Source organism: Nerophis lumbriciformis, linkage group LG11, assembly GCF_033978685.3.
Source record: "Nerophis lumbriciformis linkage group LG11, RoL_Nlum_v2.1, whole genome shotgun sequence".
Taxonomy (NCBI): domain Eukaryota; kingdom Metazoa; phylum Chordata; class Actinopteri; order Syngnathiformes; family Syngnathidae; genus Nerophis; species Nerophis lumbriciformis.
In genome coordinates, this window is record NC_084558.2 from 27,864,259 (window position 1) to 27,877,809 (window position 13,551).

At 45.2% G+C, this 13,551-nt stretch overlaps 1 protein-coding gene across 1 annotated transcript; it reads left to right on the forward strand.

The window, feature by feature from the left end:
• The first annotated feature begins 232 nt into the window (after positions 1 to 232).
• On the forward strand, positions 233 to 13,551 carry LOC133610562 (phosphatidylinositol 4-kinase beta-like). The gene is made up of 14 exons (XM_061966939.2): positions 233 to 445; positions 891 to 1,350; positions 1,414 to 1,841; positions 1,916 to 2,341; positions 6,770 to 6,997; positions 7,055 to 7,285; positions 8,158 to 8,252; positions 8,319 to 8,423; positions 8,490 to 8,613; positions 8,679 to 8,792; positions 8,892 to 9,043; positions 9,122 to 9,254; positions 9,336 to 9,456; positions 12,403 to 13,551. The coding sequence occupies exons 2-14, from the start codon at positions 903 to 905 to the stop codon at positions 12,582 to 12,584; spliced, it is 2,787 nt and encodes a 928-aa protein (XP_061822923.1). The 5' UTR covers positions 233 to 445; positions 891 to 902; the 3' UTR covers positions 12,585 to 13,551.

Genomic DNA, 13,551 nt, shown 5'->3' on the forward strand with positions numbered 1-13,551 from the left:
CAGCAAAATTCACACAATTTTCTTGCGGAACTTGTACAGCCGATTTTTCAAAGTAAAGCACCTGTAGCCAAATACATTGAGATAATTGAAGAAGGCGTCACTAATGTGACAATAGGTGTATATTTTACATATTAAAAAGACAAAAATCTAAGAACATTTGTTGATGTGGACGTAGATATCAAATTAACTAATCCTGTCTGCTTTTATTATGTAAAGCGCACCCGGAAGTGTCTATTTTGTTGATTGGGTGAAGGAAACTTGATCTTGCGTCACTGCTGCCATAAAGCTCAGCGGTCAGGCCACAGACCAGAACCAGAAGCGTACCAAATGGAACAGTTTCTACTCTGAAAGCTCAACTGGAAACTGGACTACAAGCTGGACTCCAGAAACAGACTGAAGGAAGACGTGCGCGAGCCTTTGACGGCGGCAAAATCTCGAGCACCCGGTAAGTCCCGCTCCCCCTCCTCCTCCTCCTCCTCTCCGCTCGCGTTTGTTCTCGTTATTCTACGTGACTCCTCCATCTTTGTCTTCATCGTAGCGGATCATCCGTCGACACAGGTCGCTTGCAAACACAGTTGTCAATCCGTGACGTCATAAGAAAACGAATCCCAATGTTTATTATTGTGATGTAAACGTCACAGCCTGACGTAGGCTCTGACGTAACAGAACATCAAGTGTCCGCATTTGTGTATGTACGCTTTTTTTCATGTGTTGATGTTACGTCTGGGGGCGCGCTTCTCACCTGTGACACGTCACGTTTTCGTGACGTCATATTCTCATGTCTGTGTGTGTGATGAGGATTGATCCCGCCCACCCAACTCATTTTTGTCAGGCGAAAGGGATGATGACGTCATTGGAGTCACGTGTGTCCTGTTCTTTTTTTTTTGCAGACCTTTTCCACAATGGCTGACACCGAAGTTTCTTTCTCCCCAGCCGTGCGCCTGCTGCACCTAAGCCCCGCCCACACTGCCGAGGCCCCTCCTTCTGCCTCCTCTTCCTCCCCCACTACCTTCTCCTGCCCCTCCTCTCCCTCCAGCGCCTCCTCATCGTCGTCCTCGTGTTCTTCTGACAGCTCCTCTGACGGCCCAGGTCGCCGTCGTCACCGCCACAATCAGCCCCGACCCCAGCTGCCGCTGCCCCCGCCCCCTCAAGATGAGCGGCCATCCTCGCCGAGCGCCAGCCCCCGCAGCTCCAGCCCCAGCGGGAGCATCGGGAGCACCGGTAGCCTCAGCAGTGCCAGCGAGGGCACAGCTAGCGGCGACATCGCAGCCAGCAATGACGTTGCGGCCAACGGGCCGAGTCCGTTGGCGGACCAGGCTATCTCTGAGAGCGCCATGGAGGCGGAGCAAGGTAAGGTCGACACTAAAAGAAGGACTGGCAGCCATTTTGAAAGTCACTGTTTCGCTCCTGCAGTCATCGACCCCGAAGTGGCGCTGAAGGCATGTCAGGAAGTTCTTCTCAAGGTCAAACTACAAAGTCGAGAGGGGGCGGAGCCCCTCGCTCTGGACGAGCGGCGGCACATCGGTGCTGACAACGCCTCGATCAAAGAAGAAGACGAGGATGAAGAGGCGGATGGGCGTGGCTGCTCCCAGCAAGAGCCGCCCCCGCCGTCGTCGTCATCCAAACAGTCGTGGCTGCTGCGGTTGTTCGAGTCCAAGCTCTTTGACGTTTCCATGGCGATGGCGTACCTGTACAAGTCCAAGGAGCCCGGCGTGCAGGCGTACATCGGGAACCGCCTCTTCAGTTTCGCCGACAGCGAGGTGGACTTTTACCTGCCGCAGCTGCTCAGCATGTACGTGCACATGGACGCAGAGGTGGGCGACGCCATCCGACCTTACCTGGTGAGTCCGCCGCCGCCGCCGCCCCGCCTCACACTGACGTCGCCGTATTCTGATGCGTGTTTTTGCGCCACCAGGTGCATCGCTGCAGCGGCAGCATCGTCTTCTCGCTGCTGTGCGCCTGGTTGCTCGGCGCCTACTCGTCGGACATGCACATCTCCACGCAACGGCACTCCCGGGGCGCCAAACTCCGAAAGCTAATCCTGTCTGATGAACTCAGGCCCGCCGGCGCCGCCCCTTCACGGACGCTTTCGGCCTCTGACTGCCCGGCGACCTCACCGTCCTACCGCCGTGCTCACCGGCGCCATCACGGCAGTGACGCAAGCGTCCCAGACCGCCCGCTTGATGGGTCTTTCGTTCCAGGAGGGGCGGACGTCGCTCTGTCCCCCTCAAGAAGGACGCACCAGAGGTCCAAATCAGACGCCACCATGGCGAGCGGCGGGCCGGGCTGCGGCCTCCGAAGGACGGGGAGTAACCCCAAAGTGGAGGCTGTCCATGAAGAGGTGAGTCCGGCCATCTTTGTTGTTGTTGTTGTTGTTGTTAGTTAGTCCTTCACAGTAGTTCAAGTTTAGAGCAATTATAACACACAGCCTGCTGTAGTCTACATGACAAATGATTATGCAGACACTGAACTAATATATATTCATTTGAATGAATCCGAATTAAAATAAAGCCACAAGTCATACAATATTCTACAAAACCCAAAACCAGTGAAGATGGTAGGTTGTATAAGTTGTAAATAAAAACAGAATACAATGATTTGCAAATCCTTTTCAACTTATATTGAATTGAATAGACTGCAAAGACAAGATATTTAATGTTCGAAGGTTTCGAACTGAGAAACTAATTTTTTTTTTTTGCAAATAATCATTAACTTAGAATTTAATGGCAGCAACACATTGCAAAAAATTTGGCACAGAGGCATTTTTACCACTGTGTTATATGGCCTTTCCTTTTAACAACACTCAGTAAACGTTTGGGAACTGAGGAGACCATTTTTTTAAGCTTTTCAGGTGGAATTATTTCCCATTCTTGCTTGATGTACAGCTTAAGTTGTTCAACAGTCCGGGGGTCTCCGTTGTCGTATTTTAGGCTTCATAATGCGCCACACATTTTCAATGTGCACGATGTGCATTTCCGACGAGTAGGCGCCGAGCAACCAGGCGCACAGCAGCGAGAAGACGATGCTGCCGCTGCAGCGATGCACTCTTTTACTATGAAGCCACGCTGTTGCAACACATTGTCTTGCTGAAATAAGCAGGGGCGTCCATAATAACGTTGCTTGGATGGCAACATATGTTTTCCAAAACCTGTATGTACCTTTTCAGCATTAATGGTGCTTTCACAGATGTGTGTTACCCATGCCTTGGGCACTAATACACCCCCATACCATCACAGATGCTGGCTTTTGAACTTTGCGCCTATAGCAATTCGACTCTTTTTTTCCCCTCTTTGGTCCGGAGGACACGACGTCCACAGTTTCCAAAAACAATTTGAAATGTGGACTCGTCAGACCAGAGAACACTTTTCCACTTTGCATCAGTCCATCTTAGATGAGCTCGGGCCCAGCGAAGCCAGCTGCGTTTCTGGGTGTTGTTGATAAATGGCTTTCGCTTTGTATAGTAGAGTTTTAACTTGCACTCACAGATGTAGCGACAAACTGTAGTTACTGACAGTGGTTTTCTGATGTGTTCCTGAGCCCATGTGGTGATATCCTTTACACACTGATGTCGCTTTTTGATGCAGTACCACCTGAGCGATCGAAAGTCCGTAATATCATCGCTTACGTGCTGTGATTTCTCCAGATTCTCTGAACCTTTTGATGATATTACAGACCTTAGATGGTGAAATCCCTAAATTCCTTGCGAAAACTGGTTGAGAAATGTTGTTCTTAAACGATTTGCTCACGCATTTGTTCACAAAGTGGTGACCCTCGCCCCATCCTTGTTTGTGAATGACTGAGCATTTCATGGAAGCTGCTTTTATACGCCAAAAACATGCACCTGGGGATAGGTTGATTGGCAACACTAAATTGGCTCTAGTGTGTGAATGTGAGTGTGAATGTTGTCTGTCTATCTGTGTTGGCCCTGTGATGAGGTGGCGACTTGTCCAGGGTGTACCCCGCCTTCCGCCCGAATACAGCTGAGATAGGCTCCAGCACCCCCCGCGACCCCAAAAGGGACAAGCGGTAGAAAATGGATGGATGCTTTTATACCCTATTATAGTACCCACCTGTTCCCAATTAGCCTGTTCCACCTGTGGGATGCTCCAAATTAGTGTTTGATGTTCTTCAACTTTCTCTGTCTTTTTTGCCACTTGTGCCAGCTTTTTTTTAAAACATGTTGCAGACATCAAATTTCAAATGAGCTAATATTTGCAAAAACTAAAATTTTCCAGTTTGAACATTAAATATCTTGTCTTTGCAGTGTTCAATTGAATATAAGTTGAAAAGGATTTGCAAATCATTGTATTCTGTTTTTATTTACGATTTACACAACGTGCCAACTTCACTGGTTTTGGGTTTTGTAATTAAATAAATTCAATAACCCCTTTGGCCACTTTTTATAAAAAATAAAAAAAAATAGTTTGGTTCGTTCTTCCCACCATGGTTCTTCCTCATCGCAATTAAGTGAGTGCGAGCAAACTCCAGCAGGGTTAGGATGCCCCTCAAAAAGCACAAGTCCAGACATCAGAATATAGTTTGGAAGGAGGCCAGGAGTAGGAGCAACACAGCAGGGGTCCAGGACATTAAAAACTTTCTTTCTAAAAGGTAAGCCCAACATGCGCATCTACGCTCTGCCCAGGTGTCCTCTACGCACAGCAAAGAATAAGCAGCGCACAAAATCAAATATAACCTGAACTCTAAACAAAATAAAGTCATAATATATTCTGTAGGACTTTGCAATGCAACAATGTGAGTGACAGGTGACCAGCGGCCGCCGGCCATAACAGATGTTCGTCAACACTGTTCAATTATTGTAACGTCTGTCGAGACACAGAATTCCAAAGATCCCTTTTATTGAACACAACTGTTTATATTCGGCCGTAATTACCCCAAAAGCATTAGTAAAAAATGTATATCTAGCAATGCATTGGCTGTCGTACAAATCAGGCCAAAACCAACTGTCATTTGTCATATGCTACACCGCACTTTTTAACCAGTGATGCGTTCAAGAGCACAAAAAAAGTCGGGACAACTCCAACAATATGACAACTGCTTATTCTTCTGTCTTAGTTAATGGATATGGATAATTAAATGGTTACTAAGTAATAATTATGAGTTACGTTATCATGATGTGTTCAATGTGGTCTTGTAAAATGTGTTATTAGTGGGACATTTGAATAGCCTGAATACAAAAAAGTTGAATATTCAAAGATTTGTTGTTTGTTTTTGTATCGATATAAAATGAAAGACACCATAATAGCGCACAACAACAGAGTAAAAAGTATTTTTTGGGACTGTTTTACACTGACTTTCATATCATACCGAAAAATAATAATAATAATAATAATAATAATAATGGATTAGATTTTATATAGCGCTTTTCTATTATTAGATACTCAAAGCGCTCACAGAGAAGTGACAACCCATCATTCATTCACACCTGGTGGTGGTAAGCTACATTTGTAGCCACAGCTGCCCTGGGGTAGACTGACGGAAGCGAGGCTGCCAGTTATGATAAATGATAAATGGGTTGTACTTGTATAGCGCTTTTCTACCTTCAAGGTACTCAAAGTGCTTTGACACTACTTCCACATTTACCCATTCACACACACACATTCACACACTGATGGAGGGAGCTGCCATGCAAGGCGCTACCAGCACCCATCAGGAGCAAGGGTGAAGTGTCTTGCTCAGGACACAACGGACATGACGAGGTTGGTACTAGGTGGGGATTGAACCAGGGACCCTTGGGTCGCGCACGGCCACTCTTCCACTGCGCCACGCCGTCCCTTTAGGGCCTACGGCCCCTCCGACCACCACCTATCATTCATTCACCAGTGTGTATCCTGCCCAAGGACACAACGGCAGCAATTTGGATGTCAAGAGGCGGGGAGCGAACCTGCAACCCTCAGGTTTCTGGCACGGCCGCTCTAACCCACTACGCCATGCTGCCCCCATGACTTTTGCAGATGCAGAAAAGACGTTTAGCAAAGTGAAACTAGTTAAAAACAATTTCAGATCCACAACAAGCCAAGAGGCTAAATAGTCTTGCTGGACTTACAATTGAAAGTCAGCTAAGCCGACTTCGAAGACTTCATCAGCAAATTTGCTAACAAAAAGGTCGGCGTTGGGCTTTTTTTGTGATGAGACTTACAGTAAACAAACAAACCAATTTCAACTTTATTGAAATTAGATGAGGCGTGTTGTTGTTTTTGATATTTGTTTTATAACAACGTATTCCATGTTCTCTGTACTTGCATATGTAAGTTAAATGCTACATTTTTACCTGTGGACTATCTTGAGCCAGGACACTTGTTTATTTTTTTTGCATATTAATGCTTGGTTGTTAAATACAATAACTCAAATCACTACCCGTTGGAAATTCACTATATTGAAAACCTAGCGATATCACTGGTGGTTTGTTGTGTGGGCACTTCCTGTCGCACGCTTGTTCAAATAATGACACAGCGTGGAGGTTTTTACGGAACGCTTGATAGTCATAATATGTTGACATGTGACAACGCTGGCCATGTCAAAGTTCATTGGTCCGAGCAATGTGGAATGTAGGTCACACAAACATCTTCCCTTCCCTTCTCCAAAGTGATTCCATGTGTCCGCTTGCAGCCTGGCAACATTGCGGCTGCATTGTAGAGCCCTCTGGTGGCTGATGAGTGAACCGCAGCTCCATCTGTCCCCGGCCATGTAACATGCAGTTAAGAAGTGACCAGGCGTTGCTATGATATGCTGTGATGCTTGTGGTCCTCAGCTGGAGCGTCTGCGTCCGCAGCGTGACTTGGTGAAGTCGCTGCTGGCCATCGGGAAGCGTCTGGCCACGCTGCCCACCAAAGAGCAGAAGACGCAGCGGCTGATCTCAGAGTTGTCGCTGCTCAACCACAAGCTGCCGGCCCGAGTGTGGCTGCCCACCGCCGACTTCCAGCACCACGTGGTCCGCATCCCGCACACGCAGGCCGTGGTGCTCAACTCCAAAGACAAGGTGAGCACGCCGCCTGCTAGCTCCTCCGTACTGGACTATAACGTTTGGTTCATGCAGGCGCCATACATCATCTACGTGGAGGTCCTGCAGTGCGAGAGCTTCGAGACCTCCCCTGTTCCCATTCGGATCCCCGAGACGCGGATCCGCTCGGCCCGCTCTGCCGACAACCTCGACTGTGGCGCCGCCGTGACGTCGGAGCAGCGGACGACGAGTTTTTCCACCGTCAACAACTACGACAACGACGACGAGGCTTGGGCCACCGATGACATCGGGCAGCTGCAGGTGGAGGTGAGCGGCACGTCACGCTAACGAGGGTGCTGATGTCGGTGCTAACTAGAGATGTCCGATAATGGCTTTTTTGCCGATATCCGATATTGTCCAACTCTTAAATACCGATTCCGATATCAACCAATACCGATATATATAGTCGTTGAATTAACACATTATTATGCCTAATTTTGTTGTGATGCTCCGCTGGATGCATTAAACAATGTAACAAGGTTTTCCAAAAATAAATCAACTCAAGTTATGGAAAAAAATGCCAACATGGCACTGCCATATTTATTATTGAAGTCACAAAGTGCTTTTTTTTTTTAACATGCCTCAAAACAGCAGCTTGGAATTTGGGACATGCTCTCCCTGAGAGAGCATGAGGAGGTCGAGGTGGGGGCTTATATAGTAGCGTCTCGGAAGAGTTAGTGCTGCAAGGGATTCTGGTTATTTGTTCTGTTGTGTTTATGTTGTGTTACGGTGCGGATGTTCTCCCGAAATGTGTTTGTCATTCTTGTTTGGTGTGGGTTCACAGTGTGGCGCATATTTGTAACAGTGTTAAAGTTGTTTATACGGCCACCCTCAGTGTGACCTGTATGGCTGTTGACCAAGTATGAATTGCATTCACTTGTGTGTGTGAAAAGCCGTAGATATTATGTGGTTGGGCTGGCAAAGGCAGTGCTTTCAAGGTTTATTGGCGCTCTGTACTTCTTCCTATGTCCGTGTACACAGCGGCGTTTTAAAAAGTCCTGAATTTTACTTTTTGAAACCGATACCGATCATTTCCGATATTACATTTTTTTAAAGCATTTATCGGCCGATAATATCGGCAGTCCGATATTATCGGACATCTCGAGTGCTAACGTTTGCATGGTGTGGCCGAGGTGCAGACGAGCAGCAGCGACAACATCAGCCAGTTCTCCGTGGACAGCATCACCAGCCTGGAGAGCAGGGAGATGGTCTTCATCGCGGCTGGAGACATCAGGTTTGTTTACCTGCCGCGCTTTTATTTTGACTTCCTCGTCAACTTCCTGTCCTTTTGACTCCTCAGACGCCGCCTGTCGGAGAACTTGGCGCACACGCCCACCACGTTTAGGAGGGACCCCGAGGACCCGTCAGCTGTGGCCCTCAAAGAACCCTGGGAGGAAAAAGTCAGGTAGGTCACGCCTCGCCGAAGCCATGTTGTCTGGAGTAAACCAGGTGTGCGTGGGACGTGTTGCAGGCGTATCCGGGAAGCGTCTCCGTATGGTCACCTGCCCAGCTGGCGTCTTCTGTCCGTCATCGTCAAGTGTGGCGACGACCTGAGACAGGAACTGCTGGCCTATCAGGTCCTGACGCAGCTGCAGGTACCGCCGACTCTTGCGTTCACGTGGCCGTTAGCGTGTTAGCGTTTAGCCTCTGGTTTTTTTAGTCCATCTGGCAGCAGGAGAGAATTCCTCTGTGGATCAAACCTTACAAGATCCTTGTGATGTCGTCGGACAGCGGCATGATCGAGCCCGTCCTCAACGCCGTGTCCCTCCATCAGGTACGCTGGCGCACACCTGGCGAGGTCACATGATGGCCGACCAAACGCCTCTCACAGACAAAGACAGAAAAAGATGGCGCTTGTTTTTCCCCGTCTCAGGTCCGTAAGCAGAGTCAGCTCTCGCTACTCCAATACTTCCTGCAGGAGCACGGCAGCCCCACCACGGAGGAGTTCCTCACGGCTCAGAGGAATTTTGTCCAGAGCTGCGCCGGATACAGCCTCATCTGCTACCTGCTGCAGGTCAAAGACAGGTCCGACGCTGAGCTTACTGTTGTTTCCATGACAACCTTTCTACAGATGCCAGGTTAAGATGTCTGCTTCCCTCCCAGGCACAATGGGAACATCCTGCTGGACTCGGAAGGTCACATCATTCACATCGACTTCGGCTTCATCTTGTCCAGTTCTCCTCGCAATCTCGGCTTCGAGACGTCCGCCTTCAAGCTCACCTCCGAGTTTGTCGACGTGAGTGCGCCTCGGTTTTGGTCTGGGTTGGGGAGCGGCGTGGTTGAGGGCGGTTTTCTAAGAGGTGAGGCGTGCGTGCAGGTGATGGGGGGCCTGGAAGGAGACATGTTCCTGTACTACAAGATGTTGATGCTGCAAGGACTGATCGCTGCCAGGAAGTACATGGACAAGGTGCTGCACATAGTGGAGATCATGCAGCAAGGTACACACAACACCCGAGTACACCTTCTACTTCAGCTACTCCTATGTAGTACATTGCAGTTACTTTGTCCTATGTACCTCGTTACATACTAGACCATACCTACTAGGGAACATCGTAACTACATAGTACTTCCATACATACTACACAGGAGCAGTTTGGCGTGCGTGCGTACTATTAAGTAACTACTACTGTATTGTGTAATAGGTAAATAGTGCGTACATACATACTATGGCGGGGCAGCACGGTGGAAGAGGGGTTAGTGCGTCTGCCTCACAATACGAAGGTGCTGAGTAGTCTGGGGTTCAATCCCAGGCTCGGGATCTTTCTGTGTGGAGTTTGCATGTTCTCCCCGTGACTGCGTGGGTTCCCTCCGGGTACTCCGGCTTCCTCCCACCTCCAAAGACATGCACCTGGGGATAGGTTGATTGGCAACACTAAATTGGCCCTAGTGTGTGAATGTTGTCTGTCTATCTGTGTTGGCCCTGCGATGAGGTGGCGACTTGTCCAGAGTGTACTCCGCCTTCCGCCCGATTGTAGCTGAGATAGGCTCCAGCGCCCCCCGCGACTCCGAAGGGAATAAGCGGTAGAAAATGGATGGATGGATGGATACATACTATGGCATAGGACAATTACACAGCAGTAGTAATGTGTAGAGTAGTACACACTTCATGGAGTACACTCTATAGTGTATACACAGCCTGTCAACTTTGGTAGGTACTAAAGTTTTGAAGTATGCTCTTCATTGTGTGCTCTAAATAGTATGCACATTGTAGTGTGCATTTAGTAGTATGCACTTGGTAACAAGTGCTTTTATAGTGTGCACTGCATTGTGTATAATTCCATAGTATGCACTTTGTAGTTGTGTGCACTGCAGAGTGTACAATTTCAATTACACACCACGGAGTGTGCACTTACGCATTTGGTAATAAGGACTTTGAAGTTAGTACTACATAGTGTAGGCGTTGTACAATTTATAGTATACACAATGTAATGTACACTTAATATTACGCATGTATTAGTGGGCACTTCATATTTTGCACTTGGTAGTAAGGACTTCACCGCAAAAAGTCAGTGTTCAAAAACAAGTAAAAAAAAATAAAACAATTAGTGGTATTTTACTTGAACTAAGCAAAATTATCTGCCAATAGAAGAAGAAAATTTGGCTTGCCAAGACTTTCCAAAACAAGTACAATTAGCTAACATCAATGAACCCCAAAATACATATATTCTCACTAATAAGTGCACTTTTCTTGATAGAAAAAACAAATGAGACCTTTTTTCTCAATATGTTGAAAGATATTCTTAAATTAAGTAAATGCTAGTGCCATTATCTTGGCATAATGATATGCGCTCGACATTACATTTTGAAACCAGCAAACTTATACTAAAAATTAGTTTTTTGTTCTTAATGGAAAGGCAACAAGGCTTGTTACTCTCGGGGTTTACTAGCCGCTCAGGCAAAACATAATGTCTAAAAATGCATTTTTCCATCGATAACATGACATCATCGCGCCAAGTGCGTGCTCTTTCAGTCAATTAGTGCGCAAGAAGTGTGTGTATATATATATATATATATATATATATATATATATATATATATATATATATATATATATTAGTGCTTCAACAACTAATCCATTAAAATCAATTATAAAAATAGTTGGCGATTAATTTAGTCATCGATTCGTTGGATCTATGCTATGCGCAAAGGATTTAATTTTTTTTTATTTTTTTTATAAACCTTTATTTATAAACTGCAACATTTACAAACAGCTGAGAAACAATCAAAATAAGTATGGTGCCAGTGTGCTGTTTTTTTTCTTCAATAAAATACTGAAAAGGATAGAAATGTCGTTTGTCTCTTTTATCCGATTATTAATCGATTAATCGAAGTAATAATCGACAGATTAATCCATTATCAAATTAGTTGTTAGTTGTAGCCCTAATATATATGTATACACACAGCCTGGCCCCCGGGACAATTTTTTTTATTGCAATTTTGAAGAATTTATTTGAATGTGCATGAACTATTTCTTTTCAAAATTGTTAGAAATGTCACATGTTAAATGTTTGAATATTAACTGTCAGTTTACTGTACTGTGCCAACTGTACTACTATACTAGTACCTATTTTCTATTGTTTCATTGAAAATAAAACAGCAAAGGCCATTTGGCTGTCATCTGGTTTAATTATGAGACACAATTGTGTCAAAATCATGATTTTTTTTTTTCCATGCTTGAAATAAGAAATGATTACTGTACTTTCAAAAAGTACTTTTATACTTGTGAGTGTTGATGACACAGCTTTGCAATAGTTGATATTCTAGTTTCAAGCATGTTTTACTCAATATAGGTCATAAAATCTCAGCAACAAGCTGTAATAACTTACTGAGATAATTTAGGACCAAAACCCTTAAAACAAGTAAAAGACTCAAACATAAAATCTGCTTAGTGAGAAGAATTATCTTATCAGACAGAAAATAAGCAAATATCACCCTTATTTGAGATGTATAATCTTACTTAGATTTCAGTTTTTGCAGTGTTTGTAGTATGTACACTTATAGTATACACTATATATGTGCAATTAATAGTACTCACATTAGTAAGCACTTGTATGTCCTACATAATACACATTACATAGTGTACACACCGTAATGAACACTTGGTAGTGCGCACATTGTATTACACTATGTAGTATATACTTGGTGGTACACATACTATTTTATATGTCATACTACAAAGTGGTAGTACTGTAGACACTAAATTAGAATGTGTGTAAGCACAGTAGCACTATTAGTAGTGCGTACATAAGTATTATATTTTGTAAGAAATCCTTTCTTTCTCACATGAAAATGTGTTTTTAAATTTGTCAGTCTTTTACCGCGTTCAGCGCGGAAACAAGAAGCTGTCTGGTAATTGATGTTTGTTTTTTGGCCGTGACCTTCAGGTTCCCAGCTGGCCTGCTTCCACGGTTCCGGAACCATCCGCGGCCTGAAGGAGCGTTTCCACATGAGCCTGACCGAGGAGCAGCTGCAGGTTCTGGTGGAGCAGCTGGTAGACGGCTCCATGCGCTCCATCACCACTAAACTATACGACTCCTTCCAGTACGTCACAAACGGCATCATGTGACCAGACGCTGAGTCAGCTGTTCTTTTGTTTTCGTTCTTAAGCACATAAACACTCCATGTGAAGCACACGCGACAAATGCTGAATGTTTTCCTCATGATGCGGGCTGAACACTAACATGCTATCATTAGCACGCATCCACGCGTGGTGATGGCGTGGAAAAGATGACTGATGTGTTGTAAATGATACATTGCGTCAATCCACATTTATTGAAATGTAGAACGATGCTTTAACGTCGCTGAGACTTGATGGAACATTCCAGCTAACAGAGCGTTGTTTGAGCCCCCTACATTGGTGCGCTGTGATTGGTCGACACATACCTTGCCGGTGATTGACTGCAGCCAATCAGGACATTTCTGATTATGTGAACAAAATGGAAGCTAACCTAGCGTCAGTACAGCCTTCAAGCAGGTACTTACTAGTATGTATACACCTGCTTACATAATGCAAGTTACATACTTACCTACTAATGAACAAAGTACGTACTACCAAATATTACTACCACAGTAGTACTACTCAGTAATTACATAGTCCTACTACACAATAATATGTTAGTACGACACAGCAGTAGTTTAGTAGTGCGTACTACTAACTACTGAGTAGTTGTTTAATAGTGCATACATAGTACTACTAAACAGTAGTGTAGGAGAGCTTACGTAAAATTTACTATGCTGAGTAACTCAAGTAGTACAGACTATGTAATACGCAACGTGTACTTAATTGTACTCTGTGGTTGACTGCAGCCAATCGGGTTTCTGATTGTGTACTTGAACTTTGTATGACAACGAAGTGGTTAACTTCCACTAAATATACAAATCTAAATAAGCATCAAAGCAGCCTTGAAGATGTTATAATGTACAGTCTATATTTATATTTAACATAACCAATGCATTCAGATTGTACTAACCAGCTAACTTGTTTTTGTTTTTGTACACACAACTTCAAACTGGAATAAACTTTCTTGATTGAT

Coding starts and splice junctions, on each gene's coding strand:
- LOC133610562 (XM_061966939.2), top strand. CDS start 903: ATGGCTGACACCGAAGTTTCTTTCTCCCCAGCCGTGCGCCTGCTGCAC. Junction 8,253..8,318: donor ATCGCGGCTGGAGACATCAG/GTTTGTTTACCT, acceptor TTGACTCCTCAG/ACGCCGCCTGTCGGAGAACT. Junction 9,044..9,121: donor CTGCTGCAGGTCAAAGACAG/GTCCGACGCTGA, acceptor CTTCCCTCCCAG/GCACAATGGGAACATCCTGC.